Source organism: Triplophysa rosa, linkage group LG6, assembly GCF_024868665.1.
Source record: "Triplophysa rosa linkage group LG6, Trosa_1v2, whole genome shotgun sequence".
Lineage (NCBI taxonomy): Eukaryota > Metazoa > Chordata > Actinopteri > Cypriniformes > Nemacheilidae > Triplophysa > Triplophysa rosa.
In genome coordinates, this window is record NC_079895.1 from 5,377,796 (window position 1) to 5,400,533 (window position 22,738).

Sequence of the window (22,738 nt, forward strand, 5' to 3'; positions counted from 1 at the left end):
AATAACATTAGGGTGAGTAAATAATGACAGAATTTTCATTTTGGGGTATACTATGCCTTTAAGAATAGGATTCATAAAAAACATTAATGGTGCATAAAAAATAAGAGGATTTGGGCATCAGAGGCGCAAAACTGAGCAAAGTACATTTTTGTTTTTATAAGAGTAAAGATACTTTAAAATTTTGTCTTTGTATTTTGTACTATTTTATCTTTCACATTAAAAAATAACTTGTTTCAAACCTGAATTGACCATTCAAAAAAAATAAATGGCGTACTTTTCACAGCTGATTCGGACTGGACGCTTGACATTGAATCCAGAGATTCTGAAGACGCCCCTTTGCCTGACTGCATGGAAATCTGGTTCTGCGGGACACCCATTCTCTTCAGACTGCCCCCCTCTGAGGTGGAACGCCGTAGTATTGAGAATATAGGTGTCCTTTTGACTTCTGTCTTGCCTTCACTGTCATCTTTCCTCTCCTCAGACTGACTCCTAATCCTTGTGGATAAGCTTGCCATTGTACTGCCGATCTTCTTGCGCATGGCAAGAACTGGTGACTCCGAGGGCACTTTAGACTCTGGCTCTGGGGGGGTCTCAGGACCTCCATCCAACCTCATCATCTCTATCTCCTTCTTATCTTGGGATCCTCTCCTTCCCAGTGCCCAGGACAGACGACGTCTGGGTGTTGAAACCTCTTCTTCTTTGACCTTCTCCTCTTTTCTCTCCATCGACGGGGTTCTTTTCAAGCGCATGGAGAGTCTCCTCATGAACCCAGGGTCCTTTTGTGCCTCACGGAGATCTTGAACCGACTTGGACTTCTCTTCCAACCTCCTCGGTACAAACTCTAAAGGTGCCCCGATGGGCCCTGGGCGATACATTTCTTCTGTTTCGGGAGCAACAGCGGCAGGCTTTTCTTCCGTTTTCTGCCAAGAGAAACGTCTGAGACTACGAGTTAAAGAGGACTCGCGCTTCTTGAACCGAGCTTCGAAGACTTCCTCGGATGTAAGATCCTGGATGTGGGATCCGGGAGTCAGCTCACGTTTGGGAGAGGCACGAGTGGGAGTTTTAGGAGGACTTGGCTCTTTGGGAGGATGCTCCGTTGCCGCAACCCTAGAGAAGACTGCAGGATGTTCAGTGCTTTGTTGACTGTCTGGTTTGGATGAAGGAGTTGACACAAGGGTCGGTTCAGAGATGGGTCTGGAAATGGGGGCGTACACTGGGATGGATGGTAGGGTAGGTGATGGTTTAGAGGGCGGCACGTCCTCCGGTTGGCTAGATGCTGGAACTGATGGTACCATGATGGTCTGCATGATACTGGCATACGCAGAAGTCCGACCGTCTGGGAGAGTCGTGCGTGTGGGGAGGGAGGGCGTTACGTAGGTTGTCACGATGCTATGAGGAATGGTAGCTGGGGTGGATGGTGGTGTCACCGTGATCTCTGTAGACTTTTCTGAAGGCTTATCTTCAACTTTAACCTTCATCTCTGGAACAACAGGCTCTGTTTCTTGTTGCTTTTTATCTTCTCTTTCCTGGTCTTCTTCAACTTCTTCCTCTAACACGGCCATTGGAATCGAGGCTGGTTTACTTTCAGCCACTTTTTCAGGTTCTTTACTGGATTCCTCTAACGTTCTCTGGTCCTTCTCTTGCGTATAAGCGTCCCTTGATTTCTCATCATCATCTGTAACACTCTTGGACTCAACAATCACTTCTTCTGATTTACTATCCTTGTAACTTTCCGCCTCTTTTTCTTCATTTCTCTCTTTCTCATGTCTTTCTGGCTCCGGTGTGCGAGATTTGGGTGTGACTGGACGAGAATCCACTTTGACCGGCTCAGTAAGAGCAGACATGGATACAGCCTCTTGCAGTCGTCTTTCCTCTATCTGTGCCAGTGGAATCTCCAGAGGCGCTCCCATTCGTCTGTGCAAAGGCATTGGTTCTGAATCGCCCTGGCTGAAGGAAGCACTCTTGCGGAGTATCTTGGTCTTCGGGATGTCATCTCTGGGCGACTCGCTGGATGCTGCTCTCACAAGCGGAGGGTTGCCTAGGCGAGACCCTCGCACAAAGCGCTTCTCATCCCCCATCCCTAATGTCTCCAGTAAGGGACCTCGTAATCCGCTCATCTTGTTGTCTACAGAGCCACCTCTTAGCAATCGCTGTCTCATGAGTTCCAATTTTAAAGCGTAGTCTTCCTGGCTCATATTCGCAGCACCAGGACTCGGGCTCCTTCTGGGAAGCTCCATAGATACAGACTTTTGTAAAATTCGTCTTCCGTCTGTAGGGGCTTCCTCCGTGCCCTCTTCTGGTTTGATGTGGAGCTGCAGGGCGCTATCCGCCGAGCTTCCTCTTCGTAGTTCTCCTCTGCGACGTGCACCCTCTGATTCCTCTAACTCCATACTCGAGCCTCTGCGCATTGGTCTCTTTGCCTGTTCTGCCCTTTGGGCCAGCTCTCCGGGTTCCTCATCGGGCAAGACTTTTTCTTCTGGCGTAGATCTTTTTTTGGCGCGACCCCTAGCAGCTGCATTTCCACCTTCTCTTTCTGATGTCTCCACTTCCATGGGCTCTGGCTCCTGATGGCTGGATGCGGGCCTCTCGGCATTTCCGTTCAGCCTACCCGCCATCTCATCATCTCCCACAATTTCAGTCAGAGACATTCTAGACCCAGAGAACTCCATGTTGAGGGGCATGGGGATAAAAGGGAGCTCATCAATGTCTTCGTCGGAATCGGAAGATGATGAAGGTGGTGGTGAGCCTTGTTTCACGTGTCGTGGGACAGCAATGGAAATATGGCTGGTGGAGTCATCCAGTAACTCGGGTATAGACCTCATCACCATTTTGGATTTAAAGCTGATAAGAGATCGCTGGAATAGATTGTGACATAATGTTAAAATGTTAAATAAGCACGGAAAAGCAATATGATTTTATTTTCTTACCTGCCATTTTCTTCTGGACAAAAACTTTTTGAGGGACTCTGTGCTGATGTTCTTCCCTTTATTTAGGATCTAAAAGAGAGAAGGTAAAAACTGTGACAATATACGTTCTAGAAAGGAATTACACAGCTTCCAACTTTCAGTGATACAGAATATATTTATAAATGTTATTAAACTATATTGTACTGGGTGTACTATTTGGCAAACATTTCCGATACGTTCTCCTTTAACTCATCTACCCTGACATTACCTTGAACCAGGGGTGACGAAGACACTCATTAGCATCAGGTCTCCTACGGATAAAGTGACATTTAAGAAATTGCCTGTTAACACAAAGTGCTTTTGGCAGTAGAAATCATTTTCTTGACAATAAATTATCACCAGGAGCATGGTGATGCACTGTAGATTTCACTTACAATCTATCAGCCACCAGCAGTTTGATGACAAAGCCCTTGGCTTCATGGCAAAGATCCGTAAACATGCTTTCTTCAAAAGCCACATTATAGTTCCTGATGTTCAGGACAGAACTGCGATCGTTTTCTCCCGCGAAAGGAGAAACTCCAGTGAGACTGTAACAGTGAGTCTCAGTTAACCTCAGCAACAGTATTTACTATAATGCATTTAGCAGACAATTTTATCCAAAGTGACTGGCAATACAAGGTAACTTTCTAAAATAAAAATATAAAGTGTGTTTTTATTTTAAAAAGTTGAAGATACTGTTATCAGTGATACATTTGATACATTACAGTAATATTTTATATATACAGTAGAGGCCAAGTGATGTACAGATGTAAAGAATGTTTGCACATTATTATATTTTACTTTAGACCTTAAGATATTTATTTGATAAAAAATATTTGGCAAAAACATCAATTATGCTGTACTAGGGAATATGAGTTTTATCTAAATATACAAAAAAGAAAATAAAGCCAACATTACCTTATCATATTTTATTATTTTTACAATATCTTATCACATTATTTATTTTATCATAATTTATTCATACTTATTGTATCTGTTATTACTATTATTACATGTTGTAATATTGCAAAGCCTTGAATTCCTGGAGGTGTGCTTAAGTTTTACGCAACATGAAGTTCATTATCACCTTTGGCCACTGATGTAAATAAAATATAAGAATCCAATTGTAAATGTAAAAGATTCTGATTTAAAACCTTTTGGAACTTTTCATTCAAGACTTTTATTTTGACATCTGTCCTGGTCATCTTTTAAATTAATGTTAATCTTCTATATGCTCAAGTAGATTCTCTTAGCAAGACAAAAGATTCTGATGACCAAAAAAATTGTACCGCTCAGCTAAATTACTTTTGTACAAAATCCGTAACTTTATCATAATACAGACGAATGAGGTAATCTTACCATAAATAAGTTAGAACTCCAATAGGCCTGTAAGAAAAAGTTTCATTTTGAGAAAAAGATTTATGTATTTATGACACATTAGATGCTGCAAATTGATTGTACAAGAACAGTTTTGTGATGGAGGGAACAGGTGCGTTACCAGATGTCCGTTGCCTTGGAGACGGGTGTCTGGTTAACAATCTCTGGTGCCACAAATTCTGGAGTGCCATATTTGCAGTACTGTGCCTCATCAGGCGTGAACTTTACCGCATTCCCAAAATCACATATGCGGATCTGATCGCTTATGAGGTCTGCCATGAGGATATTATCAGGCTAAACGGAAAAACATCAGAAAACCGATCTGGTGAACACATCATTGCTTAATTACTACATGCTTACAGAAGGAAAACAGTGATGGGGCAAATCACATCATTTTTACCTTGATGTCTAAATGAAGTATGTCATGTTGATGTAGATAGCTAATACCCTCCAACAGCTGCCTCACGCTGGATCGGATCTGCAAGAGACAGTTTAGACCAACAGCTTTTGTCAGGCTTGTTATCGTCCCTGTAGAAATAAATCTAAAACGGTTTTTAATCTACAAAGTAATATAGTTCAATATAGTAAAACTGCTTGACTCACTTCTGACTCCATTACTGTTGATTTCTTTGTTAGTCTTTCAAGAAGCTCCTCGTGGCATCTTTATATATTGTCAAAGGCAAATTACTGTGCATGAACGGATGCAAGTACAGTACGTACATTATGTGTGTATCTATAGTACGAGAATGTATTATGGAAGATGTTTTCTCTGTATGTGGCTTCCCTGAAGGGGAATGTTATGAAGGCTTCCCTTCATAACATAACATAAGTGTTTGTGACAGTCCCGGCACAGACGGATCGATGCAATGCACTCTGGGAACGTTTCTGGGCGTATGACTAAAGCAGGTGTGAGATTGGTATTGATTACACAACAGCTGTACCAACTCTCGACAAAAAGACAAATCCATTGCAAACACCTGGTGAGCAAGTTGTGTGTGAGATACATTCCTATCAAGCTTTCTGTAACACATTTAAAAAAAAATGCTTTTAGAGACTTAAAAAGAGGATACAGCTCTGTGATAATGATGACAGCATTCTTCTTCTCGAAGGCGTCGTGAAAGTAAAGGATCCTCTCGTGGTCTAGCTGGGACAAGATGGTCATCTCTCTCAGAGCCGAGGCCTTCCGCTTGGCTCGAGCGGAGATGAACTTGGCCACATATTCCTTCTTTCCGGCCTTCTGTGTCACTCGCTTCACATACGAGAATGCACCTCTAAGAAATGATAATGACAATAAGCATGTTATTTCTGGAAAGGATTTAAGTGAAATAAGGGCTTATTTTGTTTTGGAATACCCATCACAATGGAGATGTTATGTGTATAGCATGTGTCTGCGTGTTGTGTGTTCAGGTCTTAATAGAACTGCGGCAGTGAGCTATGAAGATTATAATTAAAGCACAGAGAGAGCGACAGCGTGCGGTGCAGAGATACAGCTCTGTGATGACTGCGCCCCTTTCCTCTCCGCCCAGCCAAACACTCACAATCGTGCAAACAAACAACCCTCCCTTCCCTTCACAATGTAGCTCTGTGTATTTACACTGTGCACTTTTAAAGCCACAATGATGCAAACCAATTCTGTTTGTGAAGGACATTGTTTGAAGAGTATAACGGGTGTATTTACTATGGTTGTCTGAAAATTGTAAATAATTTAATAACAATTGAAAAAATGTATCAAGTCACACACATATCTAGGTTTGGAAATAAAAGACTAAAATGTAGAGGGGATTTGTATGTAATATCCACAAAAGATTTCAAACCTTGTGCAAATGTCATACAGAAATAGTGCGATTTTCTGCATCTATGCTTAAAATAATCTGTATAATATGATATATAGCCACAAAAAAAAAGGCCCATTTCAAATTTAATCAGCATTCCTAGATGTATTGTGACCATCCAGTCTAGTGTCTGTTGAATTTGAACAAAATCAAACATCAGGTATGACATCCAACAGCAATGTGAAAGACTGACACCATGACAAGACAAATTGAAGTTATCACATCAAAAATATTTTGGAACTTTTCCTAAATACATGTAGAAATATTACTGTTGTATTGCTTAGTGAATATGAACTTGTTTTCTTTGCAGTAGGTCTGAAAAAATACAGAGCCTCTTTTCTGTTATTTTGACCTGTTTCTTCAGTTTCATTTTCTGCAAATAAATGCAAACAGAAACAATATTTTATGTTGTTAGTAGTTCACAGAATGAAACAAAAATGATCACTTTACCTACACACGCATATAATTTTGAAATAGTCTCTTAATTATTTTTCCGGCCGTTTCTTATATGTTAATATAATTTTAATTTATTATTTGCATTATGAACTCTTATATTTACGATAAAATGTTCAAGTTGTTTTTTATAATGAAGTTGAAGTCTGTATGCGATACATAAATCCATGAATTAATAAATACATTTTAGTAGCTTGACAAACTGAAACAGTCTTGTGGCCTCAACTTCTGAGGTGGCTGAATCATTCTCTGATTGAGAAGCACGAAATTGCGTAAATGTTTTTGTGCTTCCCAGCTAAAAAGTGTTTTTTAATAAAGTGAAACCTTTCAGCTGACACTTTACTGAAAATGATTGTGTGTGAAGAATTTGATCGTGAGATGAGTCGACGGTGAGAGCTGATGGAATCTGAGTTTCTAACCCAGCGGAGGAATTCACTTGAGAAAATGGTGTGTGTCCAAGTGATGCTCCGTGCCGATGACTCACCTCCCAATTTCCTTGTGCACGTCATAGTAATCAGTGAGCCTTCGCTTCTTTCTTAGGATGGACGCCTCATCCTCCAAAGAGTCTTCTCTGTACTCTTTAGCTACACGCACAGACATCGTGACAGACGGTCATTAGAAAATTTCATTAGGGCAGTCAAATGCATAAACTGCAAGAACGTCACCATAATAAAGTAGACTCTGCATATTCCAAAAAACCTTCATCATTACAGAAATGTGGGACAGTCAACATGGTCATAAACATAACCAGTTTATTGAAATAAAAGTGCTTACTGGTGTGAACAGTGAGTTCAGCCTTGCAGGACACAGAACCAGCCAGATTCTTAGCAGTACACGTGTACACTCCCGAATCATCTGCTTGGGTGTTCAGCACCACGAGAGAACATTCATTGTCATCGTAGACAAAAGTGAAATGGCTGCTTTCTGACAGCAGGACGTCACCCTGACAATCAAAGCGGAAACATGGAATAAGTGCCATTGTGCTTTGAATTTGAAATGAGTTTGTGTGGGTTTGAGGTGAAAAGGACAGCGAGGAACAAAATCGAAGGCAACGCCCTCAGGCAGGGATGCAATATCCAGCAGTATCTTTGAAAGCATAAATTAGCATGTTTTACAGGACGCTGGGAAGAAATATGGCTAAAGGAAACATACGACAGGCAGTATTAGTGAGAGCTCAGTGGGTAGGAAAGAGGGTTTATACGTGGTTTGATTTGAATATCTTACATCAAAGTGAGCATCTTCATTAAGATGTACATAGAGAATGGAGATAACATCTACCATAACATGTGAAGGATGTGAAAGAAAACTTTCTAATGTTCCAGAATAATGTGAAGAGACGACGTATCAACGTTACTCTGAGCGTTCACACAAGAGCGAATAAAACACACCTTGTACCACAGAATGTCCGGGATGGGCTTTCCTTCAACCACCACTGCAAAACGAGGAGTCTCGCCCACATTTACATCCAGATCTTCCATAATGGTCTCAAAAGTGGGAGGCACTAGAGACGGAGAACTCGTATAATAAGATCTATATGTTTATGCACATACAGCAATACACATTTTGAATATGTAAGCAATGCTTTAAAACCCACCGGCCATATCCAGGGTCAGGATGCAAGAGTCACTGCCAAACTGGTTGCTGGCGATGCAGGTGAGCTGACCAACATCACTGTTCTTCACTTTCCACAGCTTCAGTGTGTGTTGGTCATCGTCGGGCATGCTCAGTTCAAACAGGCCTGGTCTGTTAGACAATATGACTCCATTTCTATAAAAAAATGACAAAATTGCGCACACTGAAAACTGCTCCACAAATTTAATATATAATCAGCAACGTTAGAAAAGATAGAATAGAGTAAGTCTTTATTGACACCTTGATCAGGTGCACTCTCAATCAACGAACAGCATGACACAACGCTAAAAAAATATTAATAAACAGCAATGTGGTAAAAATACTATTTTACCACATAACGCCGCAGGAAAAATTAAGAGACCGTTTCTGATTTACACACAGATTGTCCATATTGCACAGAAACAGTATCACGGAAAAAAGACATAAGTAAATAATGATGGAATTGTCATTTTTGAATGAAGTATTCCTTTAAATGTTTATGGGTAGTTGACAAATATGCCATACGTGTGTCCTATGTTGTGACAGCAAAAATGAAGATAAATCTCTCTTATGCTATAAATATTAATAATATAAAATAATATACATATTATAACAGTTTGTTCTACATTTGCTTTGTCACACCATAGGACACACGTACGGTATATTTGTCAACTGCTTGAGAAATGACCAATTCTTTTTTGGATTAGAACTACACAACTTGATCTGAACACATTAGCCATAAACAATAGTCATCATACACTTGCCGACGTTACAAATGGTTAAATGGTTACAAAGGAAAACTAGACATCGTACCACACTGTAAAAAATCCAACTTGCAAAAAGTTGTAAAAACTATTATCTATTAGTTAACTGAACAATAAAACTATAAAAAGTTGACTTAACAAGAGGAAATAAGTTGGTTAAAAAATTGTCTGACCAACTTAATTTAAACTGTTGACTGGATGTGCACATGCAAGTTTACAAGCACACATGTTGGTTTGGTGGTTGGAGCATGCGCGCTGTAACATGATATGCCATTTTGATCCTCAGTCAAACGTGCAGCACGAGATCACGACAAACTTCATCTTTTCAAACATCATCGTTTAAAGTAAGTATCGTTATTCATTTTATTATATTTATTATATTGTTAAAATGTTTGTAAAACATTACACATTGTGATCATTAAGCATATTGTTCGCGACATGCAAATATCTAACGTTACCGTTAGAGTTTAGAATGCCAGTAAAATGTACGTTGTGTGTTTTGACCTGGGTTTGAAACTAAATTCATAAGTAATGTAGTGTCACCGGGCAAGCTTATTTTAAAGTAAGTTTGCATGAACGTTCTCATCAAGGAGAAAATGTCGCAATCCGGGGTTTAGGCCTATATCTTGTAAATCTAATTTCATGTTTTACAATGCTGGCTAAATGTATCACAGTTATCAGACATAGTGTGCGATTTGTCTTATAAGTTAGACTTAACTCAAAATATAATTGTGTTGTTTATTACATCACAGAAAAAGCCGTTGGAGTCCACATGGAATGATAGCGCCATGTGGCACGAGATCACGACAAACTTAATCTTTTCAAACTTCATCGTTTAAAGTAAGTATATTTATTCATTTTGTTATATTTATTAGATTGTTAAAATGTTTGTAAAACATCAGTGTGACCATTAAGCATATTGTTTGCGACATGCAATCTAACAAATCTAACTTCATGTTTTGCAATCCTGGCTATATTTACCAGTTATCGGAAATTTGTTGTTGTTGAAATGCAAATTCACAATGTCACTTTAATAAAAAAATTGTTTTGTTGTTGATAGTGCATTTATTTTTCATTTTTTTCAGAATCTTTTTTGTGCCATTTTATTTGTTAATTTATTTGAATTTAATTTGTATTTTTACTCTTTTTTTTTATTTAGTTAATTGTTTGTTTGAAAATGTTAATGCTGATTATATATGTTCACATTGTTGACAATATTACATTGCTGAAAGGTGGGCAGACCATCCAGTGTTGAACTGCTTTGTTTGAAAGTTGCAGTTCTAAAAACTGTTTATTTCACATGTTTATTGGTGTTTTAATGTTTTATGCATTCAAAGAAATAGAGTCAAAGCCTAAGCATGTTAAAAGGTTAAATGTGAATCTTAATTTATCCTCCGTTAGCTTTAAATTGATTTTGAAAATTTTCCAGGATTTTTTTATTTTATTGCCTGTCATTTTGTTTCTGTTAGGAAGTATGGTTTTTATTTGACCTTGTTTATATTTCTTTCAACATTTTTTTCTGTTAGGAAGAATGGCTTTTATTTGACCTTATTTATATTTCTTTCAACATTAAGGATAATAAACAAAACTTGAAACCTGCAGTTATAGTTTTATTTTATAACATTGCTAGAACACAAGAACATAACATATTTGTCCAAAAACTCACAGAAAAAAGTTCACTTGACATAATTTATTGACACACATTAGAAAAGAATTAGAAGTCTTTTCAACTAACAAAACTATGTTCGCTGAACAAAAAAGTGACCTGTGACTTTACTCAGTGATTTGAGTTGAGTGAACCACTTGGTCCAAAGTTGAGTAAACTCAAAAAAGCTGTGCAGCAAGTTGCCTTGAAATTTTAAGTTAAGTCAACTTTTTATTTTTTACAGTGCAGACTTTCACATCAAACACAACCACAAACTTACACAGAAACACGTGCTTTGTTAAAAGACACATGACAGATAAAACAAACATAGATGATGAAAAATATCAAACATGTTTTTGTATCCCTTGACTGGATGGAATTGTAGTCTGAAACAAAAAATTTGGTCTGTGCTCATATACACTACGTTTCTCACGAGTTTCTGTGAAATCTGTCAACTCGGACTGGCCAAAATCTGCAGAATGGCACAGTGGCACAGACTTTCAGCAACAAAATCGAGGGAAAATTTTGAGCAAAGATCATGTGTATTCCAGCCTTAAAACAACTATCAGCACCAAAATGCAATCCAAATGCAAAGTACCTCTTCCAGGTGACGGAGGCGTTGACGTGATTGAGAGTGACAGTGATGCTCACGGGCTGCTTCTCCACCATATACACGGCGTCCGGCTTGTCAATGATTACAGGAGCCTCCTGGAGGTACGGGCCTGCAGACAGAGAGATAAAAGTCAGTCTCCTGCAGTACATCTCATGCATACATCTCATTGACCCGTCTGTCCGAGGCTGTCCTTGTTTCCTGAACCATACCTCTCTCTAACAGCTGCACTGGCTCCGTGGTGGGCGACGGCTTGCTAAAGGCCTTGCTGGTGATTGATAGCACCCGGAAGGCGTAGCGGACACCTTTAGACAGATTGGTGATGGTATAGGTGGTTTGCTTCAGACAAGATGCGATAATGGTCCACTGGATTGACCCGAGGGCCTGCTGTTGAACAGCATACATCAGGGAACTCGGATCTGGAATCATAACATAAAAATCACTGTGTTTTATTTGACAGGTGAAACAAACTAAAAAATTTAATAAGAGTAATTGAATAATCTAATGTAAAAAGAGAAAGACGACAAATATTGAAGCAGCACACTGAAGATTTATGGCTTGGAAAGTCAATACAGCAATAAATCAAAAACACATAAAACAAATACAGAAAAGCAATGACTAAACTATACGTGCCAATACTATAAAAAATAGCTTTAATGGTAGATTTAATGGGTACTTGAGGAAGGTCGGGTCAATATTGACTGATACATGGAGACAAATGCATTTACTACACTGAGGAAAGAAAAATGTGATGTCTTGAATATCTCAATACAGCAATAAGATTAAATGGAAAGCAAAGAGAAATTTCCCACTTCATCCTTATATCTCCTTATCCCATATTTTATTAATCTCTTATACAAGTAATCTCAACAAATCTGAAACTAAACTGAGATTTGACAAAATACCAAATTCTGTTTTTCTTCTGAAATAAAACTTTTCTCATCAAAAACTCTTGTAAAACCAAATTGAAGTATGTAACTTAAGTCATTTAATAGCTTGGCAGTCTTACTGCACGTCAACATATACTGTATGTCATATGTGCCATTTGTGTCTATTTATAGTTTTTCTTTATAAGAATACATACATCTCCGGTATAAGAACACAACAAAATGTAAGCTTTTAATTGTGAAAAGCTAAGTGACATCCATGAATACAGTCAGACTCAGAATGTATCATTCATACCGATGGATGGATCCAGTCTTTTCGGTTTCTTCCAGATTAGCGTGACAGTCTTGCCAGTGATGGACTCAATGACTGGAGCCCCATCTGGTGGGTCAGGAAGGATGTCTACAACCATACAAGTGTCGGTGAGAATAAACTATATATTTGATGCCAGAGGAGCATCCCGCCAAATCTCACAAATAAACACACATATGCTGTTCCCATAAAACTAAAATGCATTTTTATTTTAGACAGTCTGGGATGAGAAGAACTAAATCTGTGGCAAAGCTATTTAAAGATTTGGCTGTTAACTAGATTGTTATCTAAAAATACTCACAGAGAGTAAAAATGTCATACCAGACTGTCCATGCTAAAAGCAACTTCTAGAAAAATATTAAAGCTAAGCATAACTAAATGTACAAGTATATACATTTTAATGAGTAACATTTACTTCAAACATTCATTTTATTAATGTCCATACTTTTTACCAGATCTTAAAAATCACAATGAAAAATGTTCTATGAATTTCTGATATGCAAAAAATCTGATTCTGTGTTTATATTATCCAAAAAGTTGCTATCAAATTGAGTGATTTTACTTACTGGTAGGGTTGAATTATATTGAAATAACTTTAACACACACGCATGCTCACATAAAGGCAAAAGGTTTTTTAAACTCACCCGTCACATAAAGATGGGCATAGCAGGTGGCCTTGCCCAGTTTGTTGGATATGACGCACTTGTAGACTCCTCCGTGGGCATGACACACACAGCGGATCACCAGGCTATGAATGTCTCTGACTGCAGAATCATACAAACAAAACTCCTTTTCATACACATCATTTCCAAACAGACTGTATTCCAGACAGCCTTTATACTGTAAGAAATAAAATGAAGGCATTTACTTACACTGTGTCATTTTCCTGTCCTCCGTGCTCTCGATCCTCTTGCCGTTGTGAAACCAGATGATGGCTGGGTACGGCAGGCCGGCCACTTTGCACCTGAGAACAGCCTCTCTACCCTCCACTACATCCAGATCAAAGAGCGGCTTGACAAAGTCGGGCATGGTGAACCTCTCCACCTCATTCTCAGGCACTTCTGGCTCTTCAGGAATTGAGGGCATTTTCTCCAACTTTGCTCTGTTCCACATGAAAACCAACATGATCAAACTTTTGATTTTAGTGATTCTTTGATTCGAAAAAACGGTTCACCTAAAATGTGTATTTCACCTAAAATAATATTCACTTGTACCCATGTTGTTCCACCACCTGTAAGTTTATTTTATTTGACTAAAACTATTAAAACATTTCTGTTTATTCAAATCAAATCAAATACTGGCCTAAATATGAATCTAAAACCTTAAAATTAACTAAAATGAAACTAAAATAACAATAGATTCATCTGCTATAGCAACATAAAAATAAACAAATGAATACTAAAATGACAAAAGAACATAAGAAAATGAACATCAAAAATAAAAATAAAAGATCAAAATATGAATAGAATTACAATAAAACTAAAATAAATCTGCCCAGCTGCATATCATTATTATAGTCCCTTATGGAAATTTTGGATAAGAATTCTTTAAAAAATAATTGTTCATGGTACATATAAAACAATTTGCATATAGTTTCTGAATTACAGTATTTGAGTCTATGATCACTAAGAATAAAAACTGAAACTAAAATAGATTCATCCTATAGCAATATAAAATATATACAGATAAATAATAAAATGACACCAGCACATAACAAAATGGCTAAATATTCAACTAAAATGAACATAAAAATAAAAGCTACTATAACTCAAAATATTAATAGAATTACAATGAAACTAAGCAAAACTAAAATAACTCTGCCCACCTGAATATGATTATTATTCTCCCCTTATGAAAATACATTTTAATTTATTCATTTAGACGTATTACTAATATACATTAATGGAGGGTCATACATTTGAGAGGATATTGCCGGCCTGGGCTCCTGCACATACAGCTCAGCTGAACACTCGGTCCGTCCGTAAGGGCTCTGTGCGACTACCGTGTACAGACCCTCGTCTTCATTACAGACATGAGAAATGATCAACGAGTGCCGCCCTCCTTCTTTCAAGATCCGAACGTCTTCGCTTTCCTCCAGTGGATGATCTGTTGAAGACATAAACAACTCTGTCTTGATTGTGTTGACATTGGAAAACACTCAAGGCAATGTGACTCTTACCAAAGTGGCTCCAGATGACCTGAGGAGGCGGCGTCCCGCTGACCTTACAGTCAAACCGAGCATTACGACCTTCAATCACTTCCAGGACGTCCAGCTGACGGGTGAAGAGGGGCTCTATGGATGCTTTGACCTTGAGTTTGGCACTAGAGGTCAGTTCCTCTATATGAGTATGAGGAGGGAATAGAAGTGAGAATAGCAGGTGATTTGGGATAAATCTTGGAATTTTATATTTCGCTACAAGCCGCTCACCTTTAGCTGTGCTCAGTTTGCAGGTGTACGTTCCACTATCGTCTTCATGTACAGAGTTAAGCAGCAGTCTGCATCTTTTTCCATCAAAGTGCATCTTGCAATTCAAAAGCGCCGGCTGGATGAGCTTCCCGTCCGACAGCCAATCAACATCAGTGTCCTGGGGCCCAACCACATGACACTCGAACAAGGCCGTCTCACCTGCTTCCACCATCATGTCCCTCACTGGACGAATAATAGCCAGGCCTGGCTCGATTGGACGAGCTAAAAAACAGTACAGATGATCCAAAAGTGGGAAATAAAATATCACGTTTGAGCAAACTGGAGGTCTTGGAGTCTTTGGAAGTGTTTAATCTGTTATAAATATGAGAAATGAAGTCGCTAATGGCTAGTGTTGTACTGCAGTGATATCAGACAAAAAGCTAATGTGCTGTCAGTTTAATTCGTACATCAACATGACTCAGCTCTGAGTTATCAAGAGATTTCTAAATGACCTTATTGGACACTTTGCTATAGGGCTTTTTGTAAAATCTCATTTTCAAACTCATTTTTAGAACTAATTTGAACAGTTTTGTTCATGAATTATGACAACCTCAGTCAGGATTTTTTTGTATGTTTTATCCCACACTGAGGTTATATTTAAAGGGGTCATATGAAACGGCTAAAACGAATATTATCGTTTGTTTTAGATGTAATGTAATGTGTATATACGATTTTAGGTTCAAAAACGCTGTATTTTCCACATACTGTGCATGTTTGTATCTCCTCTTTGCCCCGCCTCTCTGAAACGCGCAGATTTTTAACAAAGCTCATCGCTCTGAAAAGCAAGGCGTGCCAGTGTTGGGTAAGTTACTCTGAAAAAGTAATTAATTACTAGTTACTAATTACAAATTCAATAGTGTAATTAGATTACTGTACAAATTACTCTCTCCAATAAGTATTTAGTTACTTATTACTAATTACTTTCTATATCCTACATCAACCGTGATTAGTTGATAGTGATTGAAAGATAGACATGAAACGGCTTATTTAATTCATTCAAATAAATAATATTATAAAATACATAAAGTGGTATTATTAACTGACCAAAGTATTACAAATGTGAGAATTATACATTAAAGCAAGGATTTTAAAGTTAGACTTTGAATTTTGATGTCAATTACACTATTGCACACGTATATATTACACAAAGTATTTAGTTTAATTACATCAGAAGTAACTAATTAAATTACAGAAAAAATAACAGTAATCCCTTACTTTACTTTTTCAAGGGGAAAGTAATTAAATTACAGTAACTAATTACTTAGTAACTAGTTACACCCAACACTGGGTGTGCTATGACTGGCCAGTTAACCAGTGCGTAGTGATTGGTCGAATACTGCAAGCATGTGACGGAAATGTAACGCATCTTATCATATTTGGAACGTCAAGTTCCAAAGCAATTGTGCTGACAGGTACGCCCACCTTACTTACGTATACATTTGGGCGGTCTTAGTCAACTCATACCACGAACTGACGTAGATTTGTGGGGGTGTGGTTACACGAGGCGTTTCAGGCAGGTCTGGGTGAGCATTCGCTTTTAGATAGAATGCATCTTTTGTTCCCACACTTTCATTTTTGCAATCTTACGTGTCCAATACATGCATGGGCAACTTACAACACACCAAAGACACAGAAAAACACGTGTTCGCACCATATGACCCCTTTAACATTGGTAAATGCATTAACTAACAGCGCAATAGTTTTTCAGAATGTATTCATTTTTGTTAATATCAGGTAAAGGTATAGTTCACTTAAAAATCTAAATTCTGTCATCATTTAGATGCTGAACAAAAACGAGATAGTTCGAAGAATGTCTGTAATCGGCATCCTATTGACTTGCATTTGTTTTTTGTCCATACAACAGCAATGAATAGGTACCGCCGTTGTTCGGTTACCAACATTTTTCAAAATATCTTTTTTTGTGATTTGTGCAGAAGAAAGAAAGTTATACAGGTTTGAAATGACAGAATTGTCATTTTTGGGTGAACTGTCCCATTAATGTCAATACAATTGTTCATGCTTGTTCACTGTGCATTCACTAATGTTAACAATTACAACTTTTAATTTGAAAAATGATTAGTAAACACTGAAATTAACATGAACTTAGATTGTTAAATGCTGTAGAAGTATTCATTGTTAGTTCATGTTAGCTAAAGCACTCACTAATATGAACAAATGCAATCTTACTGTAAAGTGTTACCCAAATGTTTTTGGAGAGCTGTGCACTATAGTGACCTCTATACGTAAAAGGGTTAAACTCATTTTTAAAAACTAAATTAACCACAAAAACTCTGTGTGGCATCACATTGTGCAATGCAGCTTTAAAAAATCTGACATTTTATGGAAAAGTGCGGAGAAAATGGAAACGCTCAAATTAAACCCAGTGATGTGAAAATCTCTGTTATTCAATAGCACTTCAGGTGTGACAGAACAGAGCAAAATCACACGTCTGAGAAACTGATCTGAATGTGAAGCATTTTCACAGTGAGCCACAGTGTTTACGCCATTCCGAGAAACCAACACACAAATGGCTTATAGCCCTCTCTGCATACTAAGCTGAGAGAGGTAAAAGCGTTTTGACATTTTAACAACAAAGACACACTTCAACTACACCAAGAAAGACAGATAAACACGTTTTGTCTGTGTGAATGCATGCAAGTGATTCACTGTTACTCACTTTTAACCTCCAGTCTGCCCTCACAGTGTTTAGTTCCATACTCGTTGATGATCTTGCAGGTGTAAACACCAGAATCTGACTTCTGCGCTGATTTTATGATCATCTCAAAGTTGCCCTCCTCTGTCTCCTGGACGATATGTCGGGCACCTGTTTTAATCGTCACTCTGTCTCTCAGCCTGAATAAGTTTAGTTAAGAGAATAAATAAACCACAGCACCACAGAAATGAGAGCACACAGACTTAAAAATGTCGAAAATGTGATGTTCTGTTTAGACATACCAATAAAGCATGGGTTTTGGCTGTCCACTCATTCGAACGGACATGGTCACCTCCTGACCCTCTATTACTGTCTGGTCTCCAAGAATAGTCTTTCATGTTGGTAAAAACACATGAAGTGACTATTTAAACATGGTAAAATGTGTTTTTTAATGCAATGTTAATTGAATGTCTTCTTACACACCTGAAAGGCAGGAGGCTCTTTGAATCGTGTGTCCAAGATTCTCCTCGGTTGAGATCCCCTATAGGAGGAAAAATCCATCCCCTCCTCCAAAGGACTAAGGTACTCCTCATCAGACGTGATGGGACTGCTGACATCCATTGGCACACCGAGGTTCCCACGCTGGTCCTGAATAGGCTCTGAAAGAACATCATGTGAAAGCAGAGGATTTTACTTCTGATACTGATACTTTCAATTTTATATCTACACCTGGACATTTTGAGAGAGGTGAGGGTGGTGAGGGACACGGACTGAATACAAAACAGAGTTTCTGATAAGAACGAACACTGTAGTCCTAAATCAAATCTCAAAAAACTTCAATGACATTGTGAATAGCAGTAAGGACGGATTAAAATAGAAGACAAAAACAGATGATGGAGAAAGAGTTGTAAACACCATATACTTTAAAGCTAACTGGATAGTAATATGCATTATATAAATTGCTTTTTAGAATTAGCATCTCTCACCAGGACCAAGATGTGTCTGTCTGGCAATAAAATGTAAATACATGTTTAGCTTTGACGTTAATTAAAGGTAAAAAAAAACACTTTGTGTGTGTGCGTGTGTGCGTGTGTGTGTGTGTGTGCGTGCGTGCGTGCGTGTGTGTGTGAATATATATATATATATATATACACACAGTATACAAGTTTTTTATATATTCATATACATTTCTATATAGATGATTTCAGCGGCAACAACATAAACAAACGTCACGTGGCCCAAACTTTGCAAAGAATGAATAGCTGTCGAGTAGTTTCGATTTAATTTAATACAATTAATATACAATAAATATGAATTATTATGAATTAAATTGTTATATTATAACCAAACACAGACCAGAAGTTAACTTTGGGCCAGGTGCGTACATCCGATGAAACCGTCTATATATTTTTTACAATGTTGCATTAATTCAAAGCAGAATTACAAGAAAAGAAATCGCAATAATCAACAACAAAAATAAATTGAATATAGCTTACACATGGGATATAATACAAGACGTTATTGCAGATTTTATTATCTTCATAGAAAGATTGTACTACAGAAACGGTTTATATGCTTTTCGGAGACTATGGGATGTTGTTGATATCTCTCCTAAAACTGTCTGTGACACGTGAGACTTAAGCAAAAGTCTCCATTTGCTTTCATCGGGCATTCACCCTAAACTGAAATGACAGGTACACGTGTAAACACTTTGAAACCATTTGCCATGAGAACAAATGGTTCTACACAGCTCCGGTGTGCAGTAAAACTCAATGTGCTCTCCAACTCATGCACCAGGAGAAAAAATAGACACAGTGTCTCTTCTTACATGCTTACGGCATATACATTACCACAGACTCGGTTTAAATCTAATTTCAATGTTCACAAGCACACCACTGACCTAATGAAAACGATTACAACTCAAGAAAACTATATTTTAATATAAGATAACTACAGTATATCATATAAGAAATAAAGGCTTTGTTTAAATCGGTCATGCAAATTCTGCAACACAGACTTCAGCATGAACCTACCTGGCCACACACCTTCAGCCAAATACTGGCCATGTAGTAGAGCAACACCTACGGCTCCAACACATGTTCACTTCTGGCAGTATTTGTGTAATAAGTCAGCACTTTAGGGAATGCCACCAGATTTAAAGCGGTCATCCAGAGTCGATGTCGTTCCCTCGCTCTCTCGCCTTCAAAAGGACACTACCTCTAACATTTAGTTCGGCACCAACATACAGATGTCCTCCCATTTTCCAATCAAGTCAAAGAAACTGGTATGTTAAACATTCTCATGGCAACCATCCTATTTATATGCCTTCTTACAAACTCTCTCTCTTCTCCTGTAGCTCAGCAAAACAATATCATGAACCGAAAAAACTATTTCTATTTCACCTATCAATAAAAAACTCCTGACACTCTCCGAAATATGTGCCGTCACATTTCTGTGAAAAATAAAGACCTACTTGACGACGATTTTAACAGCAAGTTTAAAATGCATGCTGTCAGTGATGTAACATAAGGATCTACTACATCATTTAGAGATCATTTCATGGAGGAAGGAAAGCTAAATATACCTCTGGTATTCACCTCCCTAATAAGGCGAAGCTTCTCTTACGCTTTCTAACCATTAGAAGAAACCAAGATACGCTAGAAGAACATTACATGTTCTTAGACATCTGCAGTATGAAAGATCATTGCATTTTCAATCTTGTTTTAATCTGATGTTCTTATGAGGTACATAAAATGAGTGCAATAGCCATCCATTGGCTATTATCCCTATTGATATCACAGGATGGGTGGGTATGAGTTTAAGAATATTATGAAGACATTTTCTATATGATAAACAAAAATCCTGACTGCAGAAGGTTTGGAATGACATAAGGGTGAAAATAATTTTTCAAAAGAAAAAAGGATGAAAGAATTTTTATTTTGGGGTGAACTGTTTAAAAAATCAAGTTCCAATTATATACTATATACTGTACTTATACTATATCTATAGCACTACCAAATGAAAAAGCTTCAGCTACTTGTTTAACTAAAGTCAAACCTCTTGGCATCTGAAAAAAATGTAAATAGCAGCTATGGTGAATGTATATACATTTCTACGGAGCCCTATTAGGGACATGGGGTGGAAAAAGTATGAAAGGGAAGAGAAAAATATTTTTTAAAGCTTTTGTGCTCTCTCGCAAACATATTTGCATTATCTCGCAAAACTTTTGTGTTCTCTCGCAAACATATTTGCGTTATCTCGCAAAACATTCAAACGTCATGTTGTCCTGCTCCGTACATTAACAATGGAGTGGTTCAGAGTAGATTCCCGGACCAATAACTCATGAGCTAAACGTTGTTATAACACAAATAACACATAATTCCTTAGACAATGATCTACAACCTAGTCTTCCTCAAAACGAGAATATAAATTGATCTCTATGTGAGAAGGCGACATGGACAAGTCCAAAGAAACCGTCTGCAAAGTGACTGTAAATCCGAAAAGCGTTACTACAAAAATAGTCATTAATAACTTAAAGGTTACACACTGTGGTCTCACCAAATTCAGTTTACACATTAATGCTCTCCTGCTGAATTTAAACTGGTTTTAGTTATACTACAGTATGTAGCACTGAAGTTAATGACTATTTTTCGTAGACTAATGATCTTCGGGTTTTGCACTTTACAGACGATCCCTTCGGTCTTGTCTCAGCCGGCTCCCGCCTGAGATCAATACAGGGCTCGATTTGTGGGAAATTAAGTAAAAATTCATTGTTTACGTTACATAGAATGAGGTGTCATTTGTGTTATAAGAACATTTAGCTCCGGGAATCTGCGACTATAGACCAATGTTTATGTACGGAGCTAGTCTTAAATTCTGCCAGCGGGCATTAAACATGAAGTGTTCAAAATGTTTTGCGAGATAACGCAAATATGTTTGCGAGAGAACGCAAAAGTTTTGCGAGATAACGCAAAACCTTAAAAAAAAAATTTCACCCCATGTCTCTAAAGTGGCTCCATACATTTCCACATAAGTGCATTGGTTTTCAAGTTGAATATAAAGCTAGCATGCAGGTACACAATTCATGTTCAATTTAACCTCTGGGTTTCTATGGTAACTATCAAGGAGGAACTCTGGTTGGAGTACTGGGGATCTTAAGGAGAGAAAGAGAAGGAGTAGAGAGAAAACCAGAGAGGAGGAAAAAGCCGCAACGTCAAAGCAAACAAAGCTCTCATGAGAGAAATGATCGTGAGGCTAAATGTAAAGTGTTTTCATTAATTTAATGTCTAGTTCACTTTAAGAGCGATTTTAAAAACAACCGAGGGATGGTAAGCCTAGCCTGCAGGGCTACATGTTGACGGAATGACTCATTCTTTTGATCCCACTGAGATATCCCAAGATATTGAAATTCACTGCTCTAAAAGCACATATGTTACCCTTCAAAACTTTCACCCACTCAATTCAGATTCCACAGATTTAAGACTCGCTCTTGCTGCTCAGAATATTGACTCATAACATTTGCCTCGTTCTTAAAAGTATTTTCAGCAGCAATAGATTCTAACAGCTCTGTTCTTGGATGAAAAGACATTTTTACTTTAAAGGAGAATTTACACTGAAACCAATTTTCAGGCACAAAATGGCTTGAAGTCATTAATATTCATTCAGCGACATGAGCCAAGTGACAGCTGGAGATAGGAACACTGGACAGAGCTATATGCAAATTAGCAGTGATGCAATGCATCAACTACCAATGAGAATGCGGCAGAGGTGGACAGAACTCTCAAGTATCTGTACTTTATTAGAGTGTTTTTACCTTGGAAGAATTGTACTTCATTACATTATAAAGCATAGAAGTATGATATAAGAACATTAAAAATCTACTTTCCTATTTACTTAATTATTCAAAATTGCACTCAAGTAAATGTAAGAAAGTATTAGATTATATTAAATGTAAAAAAGCATACAATTTTATTTATAATATGTATTGGAGTCAAAAGTATGATATACAGTATATAAAGTATACAATGTAGTGATCCAAAAAAAAATCCAAAATAAAAACACTGATAAAGTTCTATTCCAGATTAAAAGTCTCGTACTTTCTTACTTTTGCTCAGTTATTTTCACTAAAAACTTTACTTAAGTACTGTAAACGTAAAGAAAGTAATAAATTGTTAAAGTATTAAA

General features: G+C 37.7%; 1 protein-coding gene across 9 annotated transcripts in view; it reads right to left on the reverse strand.

Moving 5' to 3' along the window:
- spegb (striated muscle enriched protein kinase b) overlaps positions 1 to 22,738 on the reverse strand; it is a 73,235-nt gene that overhangs the window by 10,227 nt on the left and 40,270 nt on the right. For all 9 annotated transcript variants that reach the window (XM_057335405.1, XM_057335396.1, XM_057335401.1 and 6 more), the window contains 24 exons: positions 18,038 to 18,213; positions 17,857 to 17,945; positions 17,579 to 17,754; positions 14,863 to 15,123; positions 14,614 to 14,772; positions 14,351 to 14,540; positions 13,307 to 13,536; positions 13,079 to 13,198; positions 12,420 to 12,524; positions 11,450 to 11,656; positions 11,226 to 11,349; positions 8,202 to 8,374; positions 7,996 to 8,108; positions 7,382 to 7,550; positions 7,092 to 7,191; positions 5,393 to 5,593; positions 4,926 to 4,983; positions 4,723 to 4,800; positions 4,444 to 4,616; positions 4,305 to 4,331; positions 3,341 to 3,493; positions 3,175 to 3,217; positions 2,928 to 2,996; positions 275 to 2,855 (listed from right to left, as the gene is read on the reverse strand). In XM_057335405.1, coding sequence (XP_057191388.1) covers positions 275 to 2,855; positions 2,928 to 2,996; positions 3,175 to 3,217; positions 3,341 to 3,493; positions 4,305 to 4,331; positions 4,444 to 4,616; positions 4,723 to 4,800; positions 4,926 to 4,983; positions 5,393 to 5,593; positions 7,092 to 7,191; positions 7,382 to 7,550; positions 7,996 to 8,108; positions 8,202 to 8,374; positions 11,226 to 11,349; positions 11,450 to 11,656; positions 12,420 to 12,524; positions 13,079 to 13,198; positions 13,307 to 13,536; positions 14,351 to 14,540; positions 14,614 to 14,772; positions 14,863 to 15,123; positions 17,579 to 17,754; positions 17,857 to 17,945; positions 18,038 to 18,213 — 5,775 coding nt within the window. The remainder of the gene's footprint in view (positions 1 to 274; positions 2,856 to 2,927; positions 2,997 to 3,174; positions 3,218 to 3,340; positions 3,494 to 4,304; positions 4,332 to 4,443; positions 4,617 to 4,722; positions 4,801 to 4,925; positions 4,984 to 5,392; positions 5,594 to 7,091; positions 7,192 to 7,381; positions 7,551 to 7,995; positions 8,109 to 8,201; positions 8,375 to 11,225; positions 11,350 to 11,449; positions 11,657 to 12,419; positions 12,525 to 13,078; positions 13,199 to 13,306; positions 13,537 to 14,350; positions 14,541 to 14,613; positions 14,773 to 14,862; positions 15,124 to 17,578; positions 17,755 to 17,856; positions 17,946 to 18,037; positions 18,214 to 22,738) is intronic.